The following is a 23,737-nucleotide window of genomic DNA, read 5'->3' as shown; positions in this document are numbered from 1 at the left end:
TAATTATGTGTGTTATTATATATAACATAAAGTAGGTATTGAGTATTAAATTATAAATTAATAATTATTTCCCCGGTTATATCATCCCTGATGTGTTGCAAAGCGTATAAAATTATGTTACCTACCCTAAACTCATTAATAAAATCCTCATTTCCACAACTATTCATCAAAACTTCACCGGTGTTTTTCAAACTATTACAACTTGTATAGGTATATAGTTTATTTATTAGGTCATTAATTAGTCTTTGGTTCTTTTCTTTATTTCTTATAATTAACAATATGTTTTTGATTATATTTAGGCCTCCGTCATCTTCATCTTCCACTTCGTATATCACACTCAAATCATTAGTCTCATCAGAAATTGAACCCTTATTTGAACTCAATTTACTCCTGATAAATGTGTTGTAGAAGCTAATAAAATATTCAGAGATTGAATAAAACAAAGTTTTACTATATTCGTGCAGATCACTTAGTATGATATACTCGTAACTGTAAACCTCTTCATTTATTACTTCATCTTCATTACCTTGTATGTAAGCCTTTTTAATTTTCTCCTTCACTTCATTCCTTATCTTGATATCCCAATCATTCAACAGTTTTAACAGTATTATATTAATTATTAACAAGCTATCAGGTGGGATATCACACCGACCGTCATAATTTACTTGATCAGGGAACAATATTTGGATTAGGTGAAACTTGACGTAAAAGATCATCTCGTTATAATTATCCTTAACATCGTTTAATAAATAATTCAGCAACTTGTGTCGTGTTCTATAACAGTATTTAAATACCAAAACGTATAACTTATCATTACTCAACAGTTTATTATTAATACAGTATTTTATCACTGAACCGACAACCCGTGTTTCATGGGAACTAAGACCAGCACATGAATTATCCTTTTTATTGTTTTCCAAAATAACATTTATTTGATGAAAATAATATATAAACAAGATTACATACTTGTTTTTATATTTTTTTATCAGTCTCAGTATTGTATCAGTAACATCTCGGTCAATGTTAAGTTTATTTACACTATCATTCCCATTCACATGGTTATCAAGTTTAGAAACATCCTTATCGTTAAAACTATTAGGACTAATTGGGCCATTAGTATTTAATGTGTGGCATGATATAATTGTTGATAATAATAGTAGTATACTGTTGTTTAATTTCCAGTTGATTGTGAACCTAGAATCAGAGTTGTCATATATTGATTTGATGGAATGGATTGTATTGGTCAGTGTTGTTGAGTTGATGTACTTGCTGTGTACACATCTGTAAATGTACCTTAATATGTTAATGACTACGTTGAAGTTAACATCGTTGATTACTTCCAAAAGGAGGCTTATGATGTTATTGATCATCATGACTTTATTTCCTGCGTTTTTACTGTTAATTGTCTTTATGATCGTCATAAAAATCATGCTTATGTACTCACATCTTATGTTTATATCCATTTCACTTACTGCAACTTCGAATTCCTCAAAATCAAAGTCAAAATTACCCTTCCTATCTCCTGAAATTGTGTCATTTACTTTAATGTTAATGTAGTCATTATTCAACAGTATGTTGATTATGTAGTGTATGTAAAACATCAGTTTTTTATTTTCCGCTGTGCAATTAACTGTAATTTTCGGCTTAACAAACCCGTCAATTCCGTTTTTACTACTCTTAACATCTGAATTTGAAAAATGCTTCACTATAAAACTGTTAATAAAATCCTTAAATAATTTGTTAGCCTCATCAAGCCTCACACCGTCTTCTGACTCACATCCACTCTCAACTTCGTTTACAGTATTGTTAACCTTAATAACGCTGTTATAGTCAGATACCCCAGCACTTGAATTTACAAACTTATTTAACGTAATACTTAATAAATTGTTGAATTTGTCAATGATTGAGATGTTCCTGATATTGATGATGTAATTGATCACCAGCAGGTTAAATCGGTGTAAATCTACATCCAACTTCCCCACTAAAATCCTAATTAGGCCTATCACTTCAAACATTAACTTGTATATTAAATAGTTTTTAAGCTTAGCTTCATCGTCTCCTGTATCCTTACCTCCATCACCATTTCTTTCAATACTATTTTCTATATAATATCCTCTACAGTCCAAGAAAAGCATATTATTATTATATGAAATGTACTTGTTTATCACCTTATTCATTATACACACTAGATACCTGTATGTTTGAACCAACACTTCATTCTCATTGCCACAATTATCACTACTTTCAATGTAGTGATACAGTAAATTAAAAATAGCCAGTATGTTAACATTATTATTAATATAATAATTCAATTTCTCATAATAATGTCGAATTATCGTCAATATTGTTTCCAGTATATCGTCTGTTCTAATATCATCTATAGCAGCACGAACTTCCACATCTAATGTTCTTTTTAAATAATCAAACAAAATAACGTTTACCATTCTATTCCTTCGTGGATTATTGTAATTGCCGGAGAGATTCAAATATAACAGAATGTAATAAACGTTAACTTCGTACTTACTTGTATTTACACTGTTTAATAGGGTTATATTTTCCTTGATGTAATTCAGCAAAACAACACTGTGGTGCTCCTTATCTGGTTCATGATCTCTGTCGTTAAATCTCTCGCCACCAATTGCCTCTATCAAGTTCTGAAGTTTTAGAGTAGTGTTAAACAACAACAACTTATCATCAACACTGACTTCCTTAAACAATGTATACAACTTATGTAAAAGACATGAAAACAAGGGTTGAGTTCTGACTAATCTCCTAGCCTCTAGATTTTCGTGCAATTTAACTATAAAGTTGTGGAGTATATTCACTACTATATCGTTGTTTGCCTTATTATACAGCAACACTAATATTTCTCGTATTAAGGACTGTTCCGAAACCTCATTATCTTCAGACCCGGTAATTTTATTATTTTTAGTGTTTCCTCCACCAAGTGCCATTCTAGTTATTATATTGCTAATTATGTTATTAATAAGGTATATGAAATAATTGTGGTTACACAAGTTAATGTTATCTAGTGCATGTGTCAAAAGAAACTTCAGGACAAAAACCTCGTGAAATTTCTTATGGTTTGAAATGAACCTTATTATATTCATCACTATATTTATGTTATTATAGTACAGATTATAGTAAAACGTCTTTTTGTCCAGCTTATATTTATCGTTCACAATAACTTCAATCTCATCCACTGTTCCTCTTCCTGTTATCAACAGCGACGTACTCAATTCTGGTATCGAGTATAACTTGGGCTTTAACTTACAGTGTGACCTAGTTTTAGTACTAATTGTTATGTTCTTAAGATTGTTTATAAGAATAGTCAGTAGAAAATTAAGATCTTTAAGTTGGATAAGTTCAGGGCTTTCAACATTTTCCAAAACTTTACTTACATCATATTTATTCAGTACTTTACTTATAGCATAAACTTCTTTATACTGATCTCCATTAACTCCAGACTCAATACTAGATGAGTCATTCACAGTTTCACTCGTCTTAATTTGATTAATGTATATCAGTACGTTGATATAATTTGGAATCAAATTAATTAATTTATCATTTGTGTTAACTACTAACTTTTCCATCATTGTTAACTTATCACTTGTTATCATTTTATAGTCAATTTTATTCTCAGAAACAAATGGGACTCCTTTACACAGCACGTGTCCTAAACTAACCTTAGGTCTAATGACATCATTTGTGTTTGTATTGTACATTATATATTTAAGTCCATTGTGTACTAATATTGTATATTTTACGCTTCCATTTTCTAGTTTGTTATAATAATCGTACACTTTCTCCAAACTTACGGATTCTTTAACAACACTAATGGTTCCAATATCAAAATTGATGTCAATCCTTTTTATTGTTGTAATGAGATAATTTAGTATTTTCTTATCACTTATATCATTTTCTAACAGCAATTTATACAATTTGACCAATTTTTCTCCCAAATCTTTCCTAAATTGATATTTATCACCGCTTCTACTTTCGGAATATGGTAGAGCTACTTTGTTTACGTTAATCAAATACAGGTGTATCAGTTGGAGTAGGATATAATTGCTGATATATTTATTATTGTCACTGATCACTTCACTTATTATTATTTTATAACAATTATTTAATATTTCAATCCAGTCATCTGCCAATTGGGGACTTAAGCTCAAATTTTCCTCATTATCCACCAAGTCCTTGATTGAATGGCTCAAAAATATTAAAATTGACTTTATAATGTACAAATAATTGAAATAATTCACCTTTTTGACCAATTTAAAACTATTATCTCTACTCATGTTACAGAGGATCGTGTAAAAACTAATGTGAAAATGGTCATATAGCAATTCCAGTGTGTATATAAAATTACATGTTACTATTGTCGTGTGTTCATTTGTCAACACATTGTTGGCTATTATATTATAAAAATACTTTAACAGTTTTACTATCAGAACTCTAGTTTCTGGACTGTACAAGTGGTTAACTAGTATTACATTCATACATTTGAGCACGACTTCATCCACTTTGCTAACAATTCCATCATTAACCACAACATTAGAACTGCCGCCAGTACATAAAAAATCTACAACATCTTCTGCTGATTCAAATACATCAGTCTCTAGGTGTATTTTCCTGTTGTTAATGTATGTGTTTATTATTGTGTTAGAAAGTGTATTTAACCTTAAACTTCCTAGATTATTTTCTATAATCAAGGATAAGGTTATATAGATATTATAGTACAGAGCGATTTGTAAAGTGTTTTGAGGTAATTGGACCACAATATCACTAACATAGTTAGTTATATAATCCTTAATATTTGGTATTATTAGAAGTAATTTGACAATTTTCTGTTTATAATTCTTGATTTTCAACTTCCTCTCGATTTCACAGACGAATTCTACAAAGTAATAGGTTATATACTTCAATATTTCTTCATTCTCATCATCCAGAGTTACTGAATTCGAGTCTCCTATTTCATCTATATTTTCAACTACATTCTTTCCTTTTTTATACTTCGTATCAAGATACGATTGGAAGGAATTTAAATTATTTAAAAAATTTATGTCATCTATTGACTTGTATGAAATTAAATCGACTTTAAAATTCCAATTTTTATTCAATTTACATTTATTATTCAGTATATCATATAGTACACTTATTCTGGGATTAAATCTATTTATATTACAATTGTTTATGTTACATTCTGTATTAGATTCTAATTTATCAGTTAAATGACTACACTTTTGTATATTAAACTCTCCGTTTAATATATCATTACTATTATACATATTCTAACATGTTTCAATAAAATAAATAATGAGAATTAAAATTAAAAGGATTCCATTCTGTGTGATGCTTCCTGATACACTGTTATGATCTTCCACTAATTTAATTTGTTTTGTGTTTTTTAAATTTGTAAAATTTCTTTATTTATTTATTAATTTGTTAAATTATGAATAGTGATGGTTATATTCCTCTTGATTCCGACGTTACACCAGGTATCTTTGATTCTTCCCTTAATATTTTTATAGAATCAGGAGATAACCAGACGAATCCACATGTTATAAAAAGCATATTCACTGCTGTTTTGTTACACTTGATAATTCTAGTTTCATACATGTAGGTTCCTGATCTTTACATTTATTTGTAGAATAAAACATATTAAAGATAAAACAAACAAGTTGTTCCATATAGCAATAGTTTTAATACTATACTTCCTCAAGTTATATACTCTGAGGATTCTCAATAAGTCCGACCCGGGTGTGATTCCATCTCACACTGGCTTGTCAGAATATTTGGAAACTAACGTTCAAGCCAAGTTAATAAATGTAAACGGCTACGATTTTCTCCAGAAGTGGTGTCGTAAGTTAAACTATTGTGTTCTGATCAATTTTTAGAAAAATGTAAAATCTACAGACCTCCTCGAGCCAAACACTGCTACATTTGTAACAGATGTATACGCCGCTTTGATCATCACTGTTATTTGTATGTTCAATATTATTTCACAATCATTTTAGTCTGTCCAACTGTATCGGACACAACAATTACAAGAAATTTGTTTTTTTCATATTCTTGATCATGGTCATAAAGGAATACTCCTTTGTGCTACTATTCAAGATCATACAGGTAATAAATTATCAACTATTTCTATACCTAAACTTTATCTAATTTAATGTTTCAGAGCTTGTACAGTAAAAAATTCAGTATATTACACAAGGACATTTATGTATTTTTATTCAAAAATCATTTTTTCCTGTAAGTTTACTATTATTATTAATTTATAAATTCACATTTATAGCTTGATTTACACACTATACTCTTTGCTATGCTCTTTGGCATTTTTTTATATGAACGCTTTAAACAAATATTTAATATTGAAGAATCTAACAACATACGAATACACATATAAACTGTATGGAAATCGGGAAAATCCGTTTAATAAAGGTAAATGGATAAACAAACGTTAAAATATTATTTTTAGGAATCATTAAAAATTTCAAATTGTTCAGTAAACTGCCATTTTAACAATTAATTTAATGTGAATATTTTGTCGATGTAATTATTGCATTTTAGTGTTAATTTATGTGAGAATAACCAACTTTTATAATCCTTCCGTATAATTCAGAGTTATGTCTGTTAAAAATGGCATGCTTGGCGTCCTCCTCATCTTCGTACTCAATGAAAGCTATTCCTCTGTTCTTATCTGTAGGAATTTTTAGTAAGAAAATAAAGAATTTGAAAGAATAAATAAATATATTTGTATAAATAACAATTAAAATACCTGTGAACTTATCTTTTGGTATATTTAAATCAGTGATGTGGCCGAACTGTGAAAAGGCGGAGAATAGTAAATTAGAATCAACATCGTCAGATAATCCCCTAATAAAAATCTTCTTTTTATTTTCCATGGTTAAAATAAATATACCAGATAATAAATATAATGTTTTCCACTAATTAGTTGTTAACATAGGTATTGGGTACTATATCATTTATATTATAGTATTTTTAATGAGTAATAAATCGCAAAGTTTCCCGAACATATATAATGTAGATAATAGTTCTGATGAACCCAATTATGATGATTATGATCCCAGCAAAGACTTTGGAAACGAGATAAAACCAGCTTTATCCGACTTAATTTCAAAACCTACTCGAAGAAATGATATAAACAGGCCAATGCCACATAATGCCGATTTGTACGGCTCAGATTTATCAGATTCTACTCAGGACCATGTTACTGTTGTGTTCAAGTAAGAATACTTTAAATTAATCCTTATTGATGTGTATTATTTCTATTAATTTGTTTTTAGCTGGAACTATGGCGGAAATGAAGTGTATCTGGTTGAGTATAACGAAGATGAGAATAAGAATACTAGAGTTATAAAGATGATTAAAAGCACTAACTGCTTTACCACTATACAGGAACTGCCTAGAAAAATGTTCAAATACCGTTATTTAGGTAATTTTCCATAAGAATCATAATAATTCTCAGTGGATAACGTTTATCAATACTCTCCAGATGATGCCTGCGTTAATACAGAGAACGGCGTGATCAACTACATAGATATAACCAATTTTAAATCAACAGACTATACTATTCCTCGACATCATGAACAAGTAATAACTAATAACTATTTAGATAAAAGTATCTAATTAAGGACAAGGAAATAGCTTTAAAATTAATAAATTAAATTTTTGTGCATAATTGTTCAGTTTGCAACTGGCGTATACGGCAATACAATGCCTGGCTTAAACTACTCTACAATAGAACCTCCAACTTTTCCTGAAATTTTAAATTACAGGTAATTGGATTTAAATATTTATAAATTACTGTTAGATCCCCGGATTTTGATAACCCGGATCGTGTGTATAGTGAAATACATATATTATCCAATCACATTTATGAGGATAAGAGTACGGAATCATTTCTAGGGTATGGAAATTAGTTATTTCAAATTACACTGTAAATTAATTTTCATAAATTTAATGAAATTTAGGGAAAATTACAAAAGTTACATGTCGTTGTACAGATGGGCCAGTGAACTCACAAATATACAGTCTTCCACGAAGTAAATTATTTAAAATTATCCAAATCTTCATTTCTCATCATTTTACAGATCAGTGTCATTTATTTACATAACACATAATGAAAGTTAATATCATCCCCATTCCTAGATTACTATACATATATTATCTATGTACATTTTAATATTGCGTTAATATTATGTTTCTGTTATCTAACAGTTTATATCGAGTTCTAAACCTGTTATTATGTCAGCTGTACCCTGCCTATAAAACCTTTTTGTTCCTATACAAAAGTAACAATTATTATGCAGCATCACCCAACCATCCCTTGACAAACAGCGGTAACACAACCACTGACACGACACCTCACACAGCTAGAGAAGGTAGTGAGGGAGCGGGAAATGAACAAGTTAAGACTGATGGAAGGCTGGGAGAACGAGAACTGTGCAGGGAAGCAGTGAGTAAGGAATCAAATCTAAAATGCGTTTACACGGCCCATCACTTACTGTACTGGGCCATGTATTTAACAAATTCATACTTTGAAAGTTTGGTCCCATTTATGAAGCGTTTGCCCTTGTACAAGGAAGCGAAGCTCGTTTTCTTCTTTTGGCTAGGATCAGACCACTTTAAAGGAGCAGGATACCTATACCACACATATCTGCAAAAGTTATTTTTAAATGTATCAGATTATTTAATGAATTTCTTCAATACTCATTTGGACAATGCTACCAAGGAGAACTTTAAACAATTCATGAACACATACAGATATCAAACTTAAAAACCTTCTAAAATACATTTAAATGTAAAGCAATTGATAATAATAAGGACTCTATAGATATATATCAAACGATCCGATATAGGGTATAAATTGGTATGATTAATTGAACCATTGGTGAAGAAAGAGTATGAGCGGATTATGATATTAAAGAGAGTTTAATTTGGTTGTTTATTAAAGTCAATTGTAGTTTATTCTCATTTAGTAAAATCAGGAGATTCAGAAAGTACTGAGAAGTAAGTAACTTGGTTCCACCCTTTGGGAATATTTGATCTAAATCACACACGCCCTTAGTTTCAACCGTTTTCATTATATCGTCCACATATTGAGTAACATCTGGCTTTTTAATAACTTTGCCATTTATGGATTTGTTGCCTTGTTCAGTGGCACTAATTCGATTGTTCTTGCCAGGAATACCATTGTAGGAAGGTTGTTTGGTATCAAGATCTTTAGAGCTCTTCAATTTATTATTAAGCTAAAGTATAATTTAAAGTATAAATCAAATATAAATTACATATGAGTTGTATTTTTTTATGAGAATCAAGTGTAATTTGACATTCCTACTCCCCTTTGCACATTTTTTAATTTTCCTATCCTTTATGTTATTTGCTATTTTATTTTCATCATTTGTGTTATTTAGTTTGTTGTATTTGCAAATGTCTAGCTTGTGGCTTATAATGTTGTTATTTACGTCAAATTCATATTGACTATATATGGTTAGTCCCATAATAGATTTATTATTGTTATAACCCTGAAAATAAATAAATTCTAGGAAAAATGGGTTTACATTTATCGGAATTGGAGTCTTGATGTTATTGTTATTGTTGTACTCAATCAACTGTTTTTTTGGTATGTTAAGCTCAGATGTGTTTACGACAGTAGTAACTGTCCTACTACGTTTCGTTTTGCTCTTAGGAATCTTTAATACGTTCGGTAATTGTAGAAAATTTAACTTGAAAAAAATTTATTAAAATGTGTTGAGGTAGACATACCCTTTGGTCCATTAGTTTTATGTCATTCAATATAATATTACACTGAATGCTGAGTAAAATGTTTACACCTTTTAAATAAATGCCTGAAAATTATACTTTAAATATATTTAGGCAACATTTATTGTATAAATCATTTTCTCCGTCGATATTAGTTATGATATGTAATAGGTTGACATCTTTTACATTATTCTCAGAAATTCCAAAAATTAATATTAACTTAGCCAATTCTGTATTATTTATCAATTAATCACTCATTTTATATATATTACCTTGGTGTTTCTTTATAACGTTTCTAATAAAATTATTCATCATTGGACTTAATAACTATTTAAATTGTTGTGACTACTAAACCATTAGTTTAACTATCAACAAGTTTAGGAGGAAATTTTTTCCTCCTAACCTAACAATTTTCCACTTTAATAAATTTTTTCCTCATTAATTTTCATCACATATCTCCACTGAATGTTGTCTACAGTGTATTTGCATCCCTATTGAATTGTAATGGATTTTATTGTAAGTTGAACTAATTAATCTGTTGTATACATACAGGCCAGGTTCTTACGGAAGAAAATTCATAGAATTGATATGGAGAATTGTATATCCCTTGTTATTAAGCAAACATCACTTTCTGGACTTTGCTTTTTCAAATTTGAGTGATACTTAATAAGCTGTGTCACAAATCTGGATTGTTTGTAATAATACCTTAATTGTTTTTTATAATGTACCATTTTTGAATTAAAAACTGAGATTTATGGCTGTAAATTAGTCTTCCTCCAAAAATAAAGGTATGTACTATAAATCACCGTAAACTATAAATTTTCTTAAATAGATGATTATATTAACTAAAATTAATGTTATTTTAATATAAATCTCTTTAAACTCCCATTTTCAATAGCTCAGGATATCATGTTCCTAAAGTTTGGGTTAATAATATAAAATGTCTAACATTTCTCATTCCCAATTTTTTTAACAACTTTCTAAAGAATCAGTATGTATTAAATTGTGATAATATTGAACATTCTTTTAAAATTTTTATTTTGTCACCTTTTTATTTTTCATCAAATTAGATGCTAAGGTATAATATTATATTCGGAAATCCAACAACTGTTTATGGCTCTAATAGAAAGTAAAGCATTAATAACAAATAGGTTTATATTCCTTTGGGTTTTTACCAATCTAAATTCAATTTAAAGTCTATTTGTGTAAGTTGTGGTTATAGTGAGGGCTAATCAATCTGGAAACTTATTAAGAATGTGATTATTATTCAGGGAATGTTTGTTGTATCAAAAAAACGAGATCAATGGCATTATTTTTACACATTGTTTCATATTATAATTTGAAAATGGTCTTTGGTTATTCTTATTTCAAGGCATACTTGAGCTATCCTAATATATCAGATGATAGGACCTAATCAGCATTTATAGCATATCATATAATTTATATAATAAGCTGCTTGGAAGACCCTCAATAAGCTAATAATCGGATGGAATTTTGTTTGATAAAACTTATAAAAGTGAAAATAAAGTTTTTATACACCTCAGGTTAAGTTGTACTGACTAACAAATGATACTGAGACGTATAGTAATAATACTGTATTTCTTTGATTTGATTTTATTATTTAAAAATTCTAAACTATTTCAATTAAATGAAGTATAATATCACATTATGGATATGATCTAATATCAATTGTAATTAATTCCGTATTTGTAAAGGCTAACATCAATTCTTTCCCCATCGACTATGGACCTGTAACAGAAGGAATAACGGATTAATGACTGTAATTACCTGTGAGTTCTCGCCTTCCATAGAATTGTTTTTATTCCAATTCTTGGAATGCTAGTCTATTTTTAAAATAAATGAGAACACGCCATATATACAGGTATTTGTATTTATACTTAATATTGACTTATATACAAAATTTTATATGTTCAATTGATCCCTTAACTCCAACTACACCAACCAGTGGAGAAAACGAGACTAAATCTAGTACTTCCGATCCTTCCAGACAGAGTGGTCATGGTGTATTTACTTTTGTAGATGATTCAGAAGATTCTGAAACTACACAGGTTGCCCAAGAAGCAACTGAATCATCAACTACTGTAGAATATTCTCAAAAAAGTCTATCAGAGGATACATCTCAAGATTCTCAAGATAATAGTCATCCAGAGCCCTCACAACCCGAAGTTAGTAAACATCCTATTTCTTTGGACATTTCCCAAAGTGATTCTGCAGATGAGTACGATTGTGATAAAGACAATGATGTTGTTACGTACACTCCTAAAGAAGGATATGTACTTAACAAGATAGTTAAATCATCCGGTAAAGGTTCTGGTGATATTTGGAGTCCAGACTCTGAAACCGATTATCCCACTAAAGTTGTCACATTTTTATCTGGTTCGGACGTTATCAGCCTTACCATATATTTATCTGATGATAAAATTAAACGTTTATTTTATTTTAATGGAGCATGGTCCCCTACAACGGAAGTGGTTTTAGATGTTAAAAAGACTGATAATACAAATGAATATGATTGTGTTAAAGATAACAAAATTGCTACATACACTCTTAAAGATGGATATGTATCCAATAAGATAATTAAGTCAAGGACCCTTGGATCAGATGAAATTGTTTGGGAATCTGAAACTAGTTTCGCCACCAAAGTAGTAGCATTTCCTTCTGGCTCAGACGTTAATAACGTTACCATATATTTATATGATGGTGAAGTTCAACGATTTATTTATTCTGATAAAAAATGGATAGCCTCTACTGAAACTACCATAGATATTAAAAAGACCGAAAGTACAGTTGACTATGAGTGTGTTACAGAAAATAACGTTGTTACGTACACTTCCAAAGGTATTGTAGTTTTTGATAAAATAATTAAATCATCCGGTAAAGGTTCTGGTGATATTTGGAGGGCAGAAGCTGATTATGCTACTAAAGTTGTCACATGTTTATCTGGTTCAGACGTTACTAACGTTTGCATTCATCTTCGCAATGGTGAAATTGTACGATTAGTTAATTCTGACAAAACATGGATACCTTCAACTGAAATGGTCTTAGATATTAAAAAGACTGATAGTACAAATGAGTTTGTTTGTGTTAAGACACCCAGTCTTGTCACATATACTGCTAAAGAAGGATTTGGATTTAATAAGATCAAACATGACAATGATGATGTTTGGGAAGATGAAGACGAATATTGTATTAAAGTTGAGTGTAAGGTGATCGTTAAAGACATTAGTGATGTTATTATTCACCAGTCCGATGGTGATATCGAACGATTTATTTATTCTGACAAAACATGGATACCTCCAACTGAAATAGTTTTGGATATCAAAAAGACTGACAAAACATATCATTATAATTGTGTTAAGACAGACAATCTTGTCACATATACTGCTAATGAAGGATATGGTTTCAATAAAATCAAACATGATAAAGATTATATTTGGGAGTCTGGAGAAGAATTCTGTACTAAGGTTGAATGTAAAATTGTTGGTTCGGATATTGCTGGTGTTACCATACATCTACCAGGTGGCGCAATTGAACGATTTATTTATTTTAATGGTAGATGGTCTGCTCCAACTGAAATGGTTTTAGATATTAAAAAGACCCAAAGTACAGTTGGCTATGAGTGTGTTAGTGGTAATAACGTTGTTACATATACTGCCAAAAAAGATTATGGATTCATAAAGATAACGCGTGATAAAGAACTTGTTTGGGAATATGATGATTCTGAACAATATTGTGTTAAAGTTGAATTGACTCCTGTCTCCAACTTTACTAATTCTTCCATTCATCTCAATAATGGTGAAATTGTAAAATTAGTTTATTCCGATAAAAGATGGGTATCTTCTGCTGAAATAGTTTTAGATATCAAAAATACTGATGGTACAAGTGAGTATGACTGTATCAGGGTAGACACTCTGATTACATATACTCCTAAAAATGGACACGAATTTGGTAAAATCAAGCACGGCAACCATGATATTTGGGAATCTGGTAATGAATATCCCACTCTAGTGAGATTAAAGGAAAATGCTGATAAAAAATATATGGTTTTACTTTTTGGTTCCAAAAAATATCAGTTGCTTTATTCAGATGGCAAAAGTGAAGTTTGGTCTGATATAAGTTATTATAGACATAATATCTCTAATCTCAAAATGTTCAAGCGCGATCGTACCGAACTTGATTCCAACACCTATAAACTAGAGTTGATCGAATTATTCTATGGTTACACCTTTAATGATAATGTTGAATGTTATCAAATTATACACAATAATAAGGTAGTATACAGATACGATGATGATGATGATTTCCAACCTTTGAAGGGAGTTTATGTACACCTTGTTCGAAATAATTTGTATATAATGAATAAGGGTGGTAAAACAAAGAACTTAAATGTACAACAACCAGACACTTCAGACAAACCAAAGCCAGATCCTTCTATTAAATATTATAAACCCCTTAAATTGGATTTCGGAGGATTGATTGGCGAAACAGATACTTATGAAATTGCAGGATCATTTGGTATGAGTTCATTTAACTCTTCAAAAAATCATGCCTTCACTAAAGTATCATATAGTGGTAAAGTTGTATGGGAAGCTAAAAAATCCAAGCAGTACGCAAAAACTGTTATTACGGACGGTAATCATGCAGCCAAAATTCCATACACCTTTTTCACCGTAGTATTACTGGATGATACAAGGATGAACTATACTAAATCAGGTAATGAATGGGTGAGAACATTCGTTAAATCGTCTTCGTCTGATAGACAAGAACCTGCCACTCCTACTAAAGAAGCTTCACCTGAATCTGGCAAAACTGAACCAACTGTTTCTGAGGTTTCTAAAGCCAAGACTGAAGACGATGATAAGGAATCATTTAATCCAGATGTTGTTAAATTATTCACCATGGATTCATCTGAAAACCTGGTCGAACTTAGTAAATCCAAATATCAAACGTCAAAGGATCGTGACGAGTGCATCTATGATTTAGAGAAAGATGCCAAATGTCATTCAATTAAGTATCAAGACAAGACTGTATGGGAGCTTGAGAGTGGTTCTCAAAATTATCCTTTGTACGTCACTTTAAGAGTAGATCAGAATAAATTTGTTGTTACATTTGAAGATAAGTTTGTTACTTGTACACTTGAAGATGGTGAATGGAAAGGAAAAGTACATAGCTTAAAACAAGGAGAGGCGCTTCCAGAATCCAAAGAAATGACTGAAGTAAATACAACAGTCTTAGACCTTAACGATCTCCAAAATACTGAAACATATACTTATAGTAAGACCGACAATGTTCTTACATTCACCCCTAAGAATAGTGGTGTATTTAGTGGAGTAATAAGAACAACCGGTGAAAGCAAAGTTACCTGGACCGTTATTTGGCAAATACAGGGATCTTTCGAACTTGCAAACAGCATATCATTCGAAGATTTTGGCAAGGGCAAACAAGTATTGATTTTAGATACTAGATCCGGTCAAAAGATGTTATACAAACCCAATGATGGTGGGTTCTGGAAAGAGGTTTCTGAGCAACCTCAAAACGCTTTTGAAACTACTGCAGCTTTACTTGCTGAAGAAGATAAGGTTGATATGATAGAAATAGACATTAAAGATACTGATGGAAAAGGTTATGATTATTTAGAAGAAAACACAAAGATAGAAAGACCAAGAGGGCCTATTGCCCGTAAATCTAGACCAACTAAGAGGCCAACTCGTTTGAATATATTTAAAAAACCTAGAAGGATAAAGATATATCGCCCTGAAACCAACAAATATAAAAACTATTCTGCTAAGGAGGGCAAAGGAATTAGAAAAGTAAAGGATTCTGATGATGCAGAAGATGAAGAGGAGGAGGACGATGATGACGATGACGATGACGAAGATGAAGACGAAGATAAAGAAGATTTAAACGATGGTTTTATCTGGTTCTCCCCTGTTCGCAGTCAGTATGCCACTCATGTATCCTTTAAGGATACAGTTAATAGATATCTTGCAATCCTACTTAAGACAGGCAATCCCTTAATCTATAATCAGTCAGAGGATGACGAAGATTGGAAAGAAATAACTGCAGAGGTTAGAGGTGATTTCTTCAAGCTGAGTTTATTTCACAAAGATGAAGATAACAAGTATAGAGTCTTTAAATCTGATCAGTATACTCCATCATTGCTAAATTTATCTTATGTATTTACTTTTGATAAAGATGTTGATTGCCATAAAATTAACTATGATGGGAAAACAGTGTGGAGTTACGAGGTTGATAAAGAATTTGGCTCACTAAAACAGGTACATTTCGGACTTATTACCCAGGATTTGTTTATTGTTAACGTTAATGATGTCAAGAAGGCAATAGATAAAGAAAAGGCAGTAGCGGGTCTAGATGATTCAACACAAACTGAAGAAGCTAAAGAAGAGACAGAAACTGAAAAAACTGAAGATACTGAAGGAACTAAACAAAAACCCGAAACTGAACAAGTACAAGAACAAAAACAAGAAACTCCACAAAAAGAACCTGAAAAACAATTAAATTTTGTTCAACTTGATTTAAGCAAAACCACTACGTCCAACCATATTAAATACAGAAGGAAAAATGAATTTGCTACCTTTAGAGCTAAACCTGGTTGTTTATTTAACAAAGTTATAAAATCAGCATCCACTGGTTTTAGTAAAGAAGAAGTTTTTTGGGAGGCCCAAGAGGGATCCGAAAAATATGTTAAAATGGTTAGAATGAAATTAACAGATAATCATTCTGCTTTCATACTAAATACCGGTGAACTCATTCTATTTCACAAGCCTGTTAATAAAGATTCATGGGAAGACATAACCCCAACAAGGAATAATTTTTCAGGCTTTAAGTTCTTGACATTTGATCAAGATATATGTGAATATAAAGAACTAAATTCTAGTGGTTATACTCTGGGTCTGAATGAATTTTCATATGGTGTGTCTTTCAATGTCCAGTGCCATCTAATTAAACACGAAAATAAGCTAATCTATAATTATGAAACTGACCAAGAATTTGGAACCCTGAAAGGTCTTTATCTCGGTCTTGTCTCCAATAAGTTCTTTCTTACTAACTTAGAAAATGATAACAAAACACTTGATTTGACTAAGGAAGTTTCACCTCCAAAATATAAAAAGCAGAAAGCAACCGAGTTAAAACCTGATAAATCAGTCGATCAAGCATCTTCTGTTGATAATATCGAAGTGGAAGAATTGCCTGAACTAGATTCAACTGTTAATATTCCCTCAGCTAGTCTAATGACACTTAATATTGAAAGTTCTGATAATACTGCTAAGTACCAATGCTCCGACAATGGAATTTATAAAACCTTCACTGCACGTCACGGAAATGGATTTAACGAGGTTAAAATTGGCACTAAAACCTTTTGGAAATCCCACAATAATGACTATGGCATCAAAGTGAGGCTAAAAGAGTCTTCAACCCATGAAAAATATGTCGTTATACTTCTTGCTAGCAAAAACTATTTAGTGTTTCATTCCCCTTCTAAAGATAAGCCTTTAATAGATTATACTGACACTAATCATTCTTTTTATGACATAAAATTGTTTAGCAAGGACTCAAATTCCTCTGTCTATAAGCAACTGGATACGTTTACCTATAACGTGTCTTTATACCACTTATCACTCGGATATTCACTTAAAGAGTCTGTAAAATGTTATCTTATCAAATTTGGTGATATTGTTGTCTACAAATATGATGATCATCGAGATTTCGGTTATATAAAGGGTGTTTATCATGATATTATGAGAAGTAACCTGTATATCCTAAATCGCGATGAGCAAATAAAGGTTTTAAGAGAATTAGATAGAGGAAAGACAGTTACCATAGACATGAACAAAACTGAAAGTACTGATGAGTTTGAATGCTTTAAAGAGAAGGATCGTGTCATATTCACTCCAACAGGTACTGGTGTATTCGACAAATTAGTAAGATCTTCAAGGTTGGGTGCAGATGTAGTCATTTGGAGAGCTAATGACGTTCAAGAATATTCTAAAAAAATTGTAATAATAGATGTTCAAACTAGGAAAGGAAAAACTAAGAATGTTGCTTTGTATTTGTGCAGTGGTGACATTAAACATCTGGCCTATTCTGATGGCAAGTGGATTGAAACTCCTAACAAAGTTAGTCTCTATATTAAAAAAACAAATTCTACTGATGAGTTTGAGTTTTCTAAGGATAAAGAGTTTAAAACTTTCCAGGCGAGACATGTTTATCTTTTCAACAAAATAGTAGATTCAGCTTCTTCAGACCCTTCACAAGAAGTTGTTTTTGAACCGCCTAATCCCGCTTATTACTCAACCAAAGTAGTATTTAAGGATTCCCCTAACAAGCAATACTTGGCCCTGTTACGTACAGACGATAACTTCCTACTGTTAAATAAGCCTGACAGAGATAAGCCCTGGCAAGATGTTACTCTTAATAGGCTAAATTTATCAGATCTAAAGATGTTCTATTACGATGTCGATACTTCAGGATATAGATTATTAAAGGATAATCAATATTCTAAATCTCTGGTGAATTTTTTCTATTGGTATGAATTTAACCTTTTGGCAAACTGTCATCTTATAAAGTTTAAAAGCTATATTGTCTGGAATCACGATTCTGACCCTAATTTTCAATTTTTAAAAGGAGTTTGTCTAGATCTGTATAATAACCATCTCTTTGTCGTGAACAATAATGATGTATCAAAGAAAATTACTCCGCCAAATTCAACCACTCCACCCGATCTCGTTGATTATGAGGAAGAAGATTCAACTACTCCAGATACTTCTACAGAAAAACAGACTCCTGAATCACTTAAATCCAGTGAATCTACAGAATCTTCAGAACAACCATCTACACAGCATACATTAGTAGAACTTGACCTTACCAAAACCGAGACCACAAGAGATTATGAATATGAAAAGAAAGATGATAATTATGTATTTACAGCTAAATCCGGGGTCAGGTTTTCGAAAGTTAAAAAAGGTGAACATGACCTTAAAGAATCCCTTAGGCCTTCTTCACCCAAGGTTGTGGCAAATTATGGACAGGCTGGAAAAATTATGTTATACGTATATTCTAACGATAAAGACTTCGAACTCCATATTGTCAATGATCCAGAGCCATCGTCTCACGATATTACGGCACTACCATCAGGTTCCGTAACCGTACAGTCACAATCTTCTGTCTTTTCTGAGCACCTTAAGCTTTTAGCTTTAGGTGATGATGGCAAATCTATGGAGCTGGATGATAGTAAATTAAAGGTTGAAGATCTGACACACCTGGTGAACTATACGTTTGAACCTGATACGAAATGTTCCGAAATTAAATACAACAATAAAACTGTGTGGGAATATGATAAATCCAGACACGGAAGGTATTACCCTTCTAATATCCTCTTAAACACCAGTACGAATTTTCTTTTGCTGGAGTCTCAAGGTCATTATCAATATTACTTCACCTATTATAATGATGAGTGGAGATGTATCTCTGGTTACAAAACTCAGGATTTGCAGCCACTTTATCCAGATAAACTGAGAATCTTCACACTGAATAAGTTCGGAACACCAGTCATGGATGATGCCACTAATTTTGATAAATCTTCGGAAGGCCCATTAACAACACTCAAGTTTAAGCCGGAATCCAGATGTATAGATGTCAAATATGAGGGTGATTCAATATGGTCTTATAATTATAAAGAACATGAAGATAATTATCCCACATCACTCTCTGTTAACACTGACGAAAAGGTTGTCATTGTGGACTGTGCTGGAATATATCGTCACGGACTGTCCTTTTCCGCTGGTAAGTTTACTCCATTCTTTTCTTATAAATCAAATTTGACCGAACCAATTGATCCCGCAAAACTAAAAATGTCAACAACTGATTCTAATGGTAACACCGTTGAGCTTGAGGAGTCAAAATATCTTATCGAGCAACCAGACACTGTATATAAATTTAACCCTGGTGTTAAGTGTACCTGTGTCAAGTATGGTGAAACTGAAGTTTGGAAACATAGTGAAAGTGACCATAAGGATAAGTTTCCAACCTCAATTTCCTTCAACAATCTGATCCGAAAATATTTAGTTGTTGAGTCTTCAGGTGATTACCGTAACTTGTTAGAATTTGAAAATAATGTGTGGAAACCATTGGGTGCGAATGATAAATTAAAGTCCCAGTACAGTATTTACGATAAATTTGATGCTGACAAACTAACATTTTTCACCATAGAAACTAAAGAAACTTCAGATGGTACAGTCACTTCCGAGTTGGTTCAGATTGATTATACCAAGTATACCAGAGAAAATCCATCTTTTGCTAGCTACAAATTCAAGTCCGGTTCCCTGTGTACTGAGATAACATATGATTCAGTTCCAGTTTGGAAATACAATGAAAATGAACATGGAGATGAGTTTCCCACAACAGTCCTGTTAAATATAAAAAAGAGTTACATCGTTGTAGAATCTTCATATCTCTACCGTTATGTATATTCATATTATGATAAGAAATGGAAAGAATTGCCGTTCGGTTTTAAAACATCAAACGTTTCCTTTGATAAGTTCAAACTTTTAACTCAAGATCCCAAAGATTATAAGAAACTTGTTGAACTTGATTCCAGTCAATACGATATTGAGTATTCTCCCAATGTTCTAGCCATAAAATTCAACACGAACGTCAAGTGTACTTCCATACAATATGAAGATAGCTTTCCATGGACCTATAACAGGAATGAGCATGCCCACCGATATCCAACAGCTGTTATTTTTAATAAATCAAAGAGTTTTCTCATGGTCGAGTCCTCTCATTACTACCGTTATTTATACGTCTATCAAAATAAGGAGTGGAAACCTTTACCTTATGGTTACACCTTAAAATCCCATTCTTCCTCAGCAATTACCTATGATATATGCAAAGTGAAACTCTTTACCTATGATAAATTTAATAATAACAAACGTGTTGAGATGACTAAAGCTCATTATGACAAGGAAGAGTCAGATACTTTAGTTAGATACAATATGAACTATTTAACAAACTGTACTTGCTTGATGTATGATGATAAGGTAGTATGGGAACACTATGATAGTGAACATGGAGATAAGTATCCGACAACTATTTCTCTGGTTAAAAAGAAAAATTATCTCGTCGTAGAGTCTGGGTATGACTATCGTTACATGTTTGAATTTGAAAACGGAGAGTGGAAGTTGTTGCCTTTCAGCTATAAATTGAAAAGAAAAGTTGATGCTGTCGAAATTGATAAATTCAAACTATATTCTTCCGATCCTTCCGATCCCGATCAACTTGTTGAACTTAAAACAACTGAGTATGAGAAAAAGGACTCCTACAACTCACTAGTATTCACAATTAAAGAAAATGTAAAATGCACTTTCGTAAAGTATGATAATACTGATGCTTGGGTTCATGATAGTATTGAACATGCAGAGTTCTATCCAACCAGAGTTGTTTTTACCAAAAACAAGAACTTTCTTCTCGTTGAATCTGGATACAACTATCGTTACTTGTATACCTTTCACAAGGGCAAGTGGAAACAAATGCCGTTTGGCAACAAATTGAAGACTACTAAGGCCTATAAGTTTGATGCTAATAAATTAAAGCTTTTCTCTCTAGATCTTAGCACTAGACCGTACGAACTCGACTACTCTAAGTTTAGAAGGGGGGAAGCTGGGCATATTCTTACACATAATTTGAAACCTGGTGTGAAATGTGCTGAAGTCAGGTATGATAACATTTCGGCGTGGAAACATGAAGAGGATGAGTATGGATCGAATTATCCGACGACTATTATTTTTAATAGAAACAATGGTTTCCTAATTGTCGAGTCCAAAGATAATTATGAATCATACCACTCATATTATGACAATAAGTGGCACTCAGTATATGGATATAAAGCATCCAAGCTGACTAAAAACAAGGAATTCTATAGATTAAAGCTCTATGAGACAAATGAAGATGGACTATCACAGCCTATCACTGGCTTTCATGAAGAAATTATTGGTCCAGTTATTACCTGTAACATATTCTACGGAGTTAAATGTACTCAAGTAAAATACGACGAGCTATCTGTGTGGAGTTATGACTCAGATAAAAATGGAAATTATTATCCTACTTCCGTTGTCTTTAATATTGCCAATAGTACTATTAAGGTTGAATGTGAAGATCAGTACGTTCACTTTTCCTCGTTTGTTAATGAAGAGTGGAAACCTTTCAGTGGCTTCAGAAGCAAAAAAACTACTGGCCCCTCTGCTGTTAAACTTTTCAAAACAGGTTCATCTGGTAATTATGTACTTATTAATTCAACTAAGTACAACGTAAATTGGGACGGAGAAAATCAAGTATACGAGTATGACCTCTCTGGTGTTTTCTGTACTTTGGTTAAACATGACAATAACCCTGTTTGGACTCAAAGAGCAACTGACAACCAACATCCGAAGTCCCTTACCTACAACAGTGATCAGAAGAAATTTGTCCTAAGGTTTGAAAGAGAATATATTTTCTGCTCATTTGAAGACAATGAGTGGAAGACAACGGTTCGTAGGTATGGCACTCAGCTTAGTAAAAGTGAAGAACAAAAGGCTGAACAGGAGGAAGAGGAATCTCAGGAAGCAGATGAACCTACAGATCCTGAAAAAGAAGATAAATCAGACAAATCTTCCGAACATTCCGCTCCTGAATCCAAATTCGATAAAGCCTCTGAACATTCTGATGATAGATCCAGTGATTCACAGTCAATCACTTCAGCAGGAAGCACAGAACAAGAAAAGGGGAAACTGACATCCAAGGTCAAGAAAGCATTTTCTACAGGCAAAAAAGAAGAAAAGAAACATTCTGGAAAAACAACGGAAACCTCTGAAGAACCTAAAAAACATTCTGAAAAAACAACTGGATCACCTCAAGAACCTAAACAAACTTCCGAGCAACATGACCAGTCTACTGAAGTTTCTGAACCATCACAACCTTACAAAGTTAAAGGACATAAAATTCCAATTACACTTGATATATCCAAACTAAAGAGCACCAGTGATTATGATTATTCCTCTGATGCAGATTTAAAAATATTTTCTGCAAAGGATACTCATGCCTTTAACAAGGTACAAGATTCCGAAACTGTAATTTGGGAAGCCAAAGATCCCACTGAATATTCACTTGGAGTTGCTTTAAAGGAACCTACCGAGAACGAAAAAGACAGATATTTGTCAATGATAGACAGTAATGCTAATTTGTCGATTTTCCATAAACCAGACGAGAATAAACCTTGGGAAGATCTTTCCTCAACCAGGCATAAGATTTCAGATGTGAAGTTGTTGAAAGAAGATGATAGTGAATTTGAAGATTCTGATTATCAGTTGTTTTTGAGTTATTTTTCACTTGGCTATGAATTTGTTGATGATGCCGAGTGTAGCAAAATTGAATATAATAATGAAATAATCTACAATTATAAAGATGATACAGCGCCTGGATATCCAAAGGTATTATATCTAGAGCTGACCAAGAATAATTTTTACCTCTCATTTGCAAATAATAAAATCAAGAAATTAAATGTTAAGCAACCAAAGAAGGCGCAATCGCCTTCAAAACCCAAAGAAGCAAAAACAGCCGAACCTGGTCCAAGTGCAACATCCCCTCCGGATTCTACCACCTCTTCTGAGTCCAAACCGAAAGATACACAATCTGAGGATTCTCAACTTCGTGGGTCCACTCAAGAACTTATGGAATAGTCCTCTGATCCTGGGCCTTACATGATCTAAATCCTCTTATTCTGTTCTTAAAACAGTTTCTAATTCAAACCTCTGACATACCTTAAATTGTTAAAATTTTGTTAGTTTTAACCAACTTTTTAAAGTTGAATACTTGAAAATTCAATCAAATAAATTAAATTGTATTGTATTTTTAAAAGGTTAATTTACAC

The 23,737-nt window shown here is 32.0% G+C and overlaps 7 protein-coding genes across 7 annotated transcripts; 4 read left to right on the top strand and 3 right to left on the bottom strand.

Annotated features, from left to right (window-relative positions):
- Positions 1 to 50: 50 nt before the first annotated feature.
- On the bottom strand, positions 51 to 5,291 carry TpMuguga_01g00342 (uncharacterized protein; the record flags this gene model as incomplete). Its single annotated transcript, XM_760776.1, has 1 exon — positions 51 to 5,291. One exon carries the CDS (start codon positions 5,289 to 5,291, stop codon positions 51 to 53), a length of 5,241 nt encoding a protein of 1,746 aa, XP_765869.1.
- A 98-nt stretch (positions 5,292 to 5,389) lies between these two features.
- Positions 5,390 to 6,550, top strand: PAT07 (DHHC palmitoyltransferase family protein). The gene is made up of 8 exons (XM_061304979.1): positions 5,390 to 5,501; positions 5,535 to 5,622; positions 5,654 to 5,865; positions 5,901 to 5,988; positions 6,021 to 6,129; positions 6,185 to 6,258; positions 6,302 to 6,447; positions 6,485 to 6,550. Exons 1-8 carry the CDS (start codon positions 5,456 to 5,458, stop codon positions 6,526 to 6,528), a joined length of 807 nt encoding a protein of 268 aa, XP_061161554.1. The 5' UTR covers positions 5,390 to 5,455; the 3' UTR covers positions 6,529 to 6,550.
- A 28-nt stretch (positions 6,551 to 6,578) lies between these two features.
- On the bottom strand, positions 6,579 to 6,911 carry Ppie (Peptidyl-prolyl cis-trans isomerase E; the record flags this gene model as incomplete). The annotated part of the gene is made up of 2 exons (XM_760774.1): positions 6,579 to 6,706; positions 6,785 to 6,911. 2 exons carry the CDS (start codon positions 6,909 to 6,911, stop codon positions 6,579 to 6,581), a joined length of 255 nt encoding a protein of 84 aa, XP_765867.1.
- Positions 6,912 to 7,006: 95 nt separating this feature from the next.
- Positions 7,007 to 8,179, top strand: TpMuguga_01g00339 (uncharacterized protein). Its single transcript, XM_061304978.1, has 7 exons — positions 7,007 to 7,253; positions 7,314 to 7,462; positions 7,496 to 7,620; positions 7,717 to 7,805; positions 7,841 to 7,936; positions 8,001 to 8,072; positions 8,121 to 8,179. The coding sequence occupies exons 1-7, from the start codon at positions 7,012 to 7,014 to the stop codon at positions 8,158 to 8,160; spliced, it is 813 nt and encodes a 270-aa protein (XP_061161553.1). The 5' UTR covers positions 7,007 to 7,011; the 3' UTR covers positions 8,161 to 8,179.
- A 15-nt stretch (positions 8,180 to 8,194) lies between these two features.
- TpMuguga_01g00338 (TB2/DP1 HVA22 family protein) lies at positions 8,195 to 9,403 on the top strand. The gene has a single exon (XM_760772.2). It carries the CDS (start codon positions 8,228 to 8,230, stop codon positions 8,804 to 8,806), a length of 579 nt encoding a protein of 192 aa, XP_765865.1. The 5' UTR covers positions 8,195 to 8,227; the 3' UTR covers positions 8,807 to 9,403.
- TpMuguga_01g00337 (uncharacterized protein) lies at positions 8,943 to 9,530 on the bottom strand (the record flags this gene model as incomplete). Its single annotated transcript, XM_760771.1, has 2 exons — positions 8,943 to 9,278; positions 9,318 to 9,530. 2 exons carry the CDS (start codon positions 9,528 to 9,530, stop codon positions 8,943 to 8,945), a joined length of 549 nt encoding a protein of 182 aa, XP_765864.1.
- A 2,121-nt stretch (positions 9,531 to 11,651) lies between these two features.
- TpMuguga_01g00336 (uncharacterized protein) lies at positions 11,652 to 23,546 on the top strand (the record flags this gene model as incomplete). The annotated part of the gene is made up of 2 exons (XM_760770.1): positions 11,652 to 14,031; positions 14,089 to 23,546. The coding sequence occupies 2 exons, from the start codon at positions 11,652 to 11,654 to the stop codon at positions 23,544 to 23,546; spliced, it is 11,838 nt and encodes a 3,945-aa protein (XP_765863.1).
- Positions 23,547 to 23,737: the final 191 nt, after the last annotated feature.

The sequence above is a fragment of the Theileria parva genome, chromosome 1 (genome assembly GCF_000165365.1).
Source record: "Theileria parva strain Muguga chromosome 1, complete sequence, whole genome shotgun sequence".
Taxonomy (NCBI): domain Eukaryota; phylum Apicomplexa; class Aconoidasida; order Piroplasmida; family Theileriidae; genus Theileria; species Theileria parva.
Note: the sequence above shows the minus strand (reverse complement) of the source record. Positions and strands in the feature narration are given on the sequence as shown.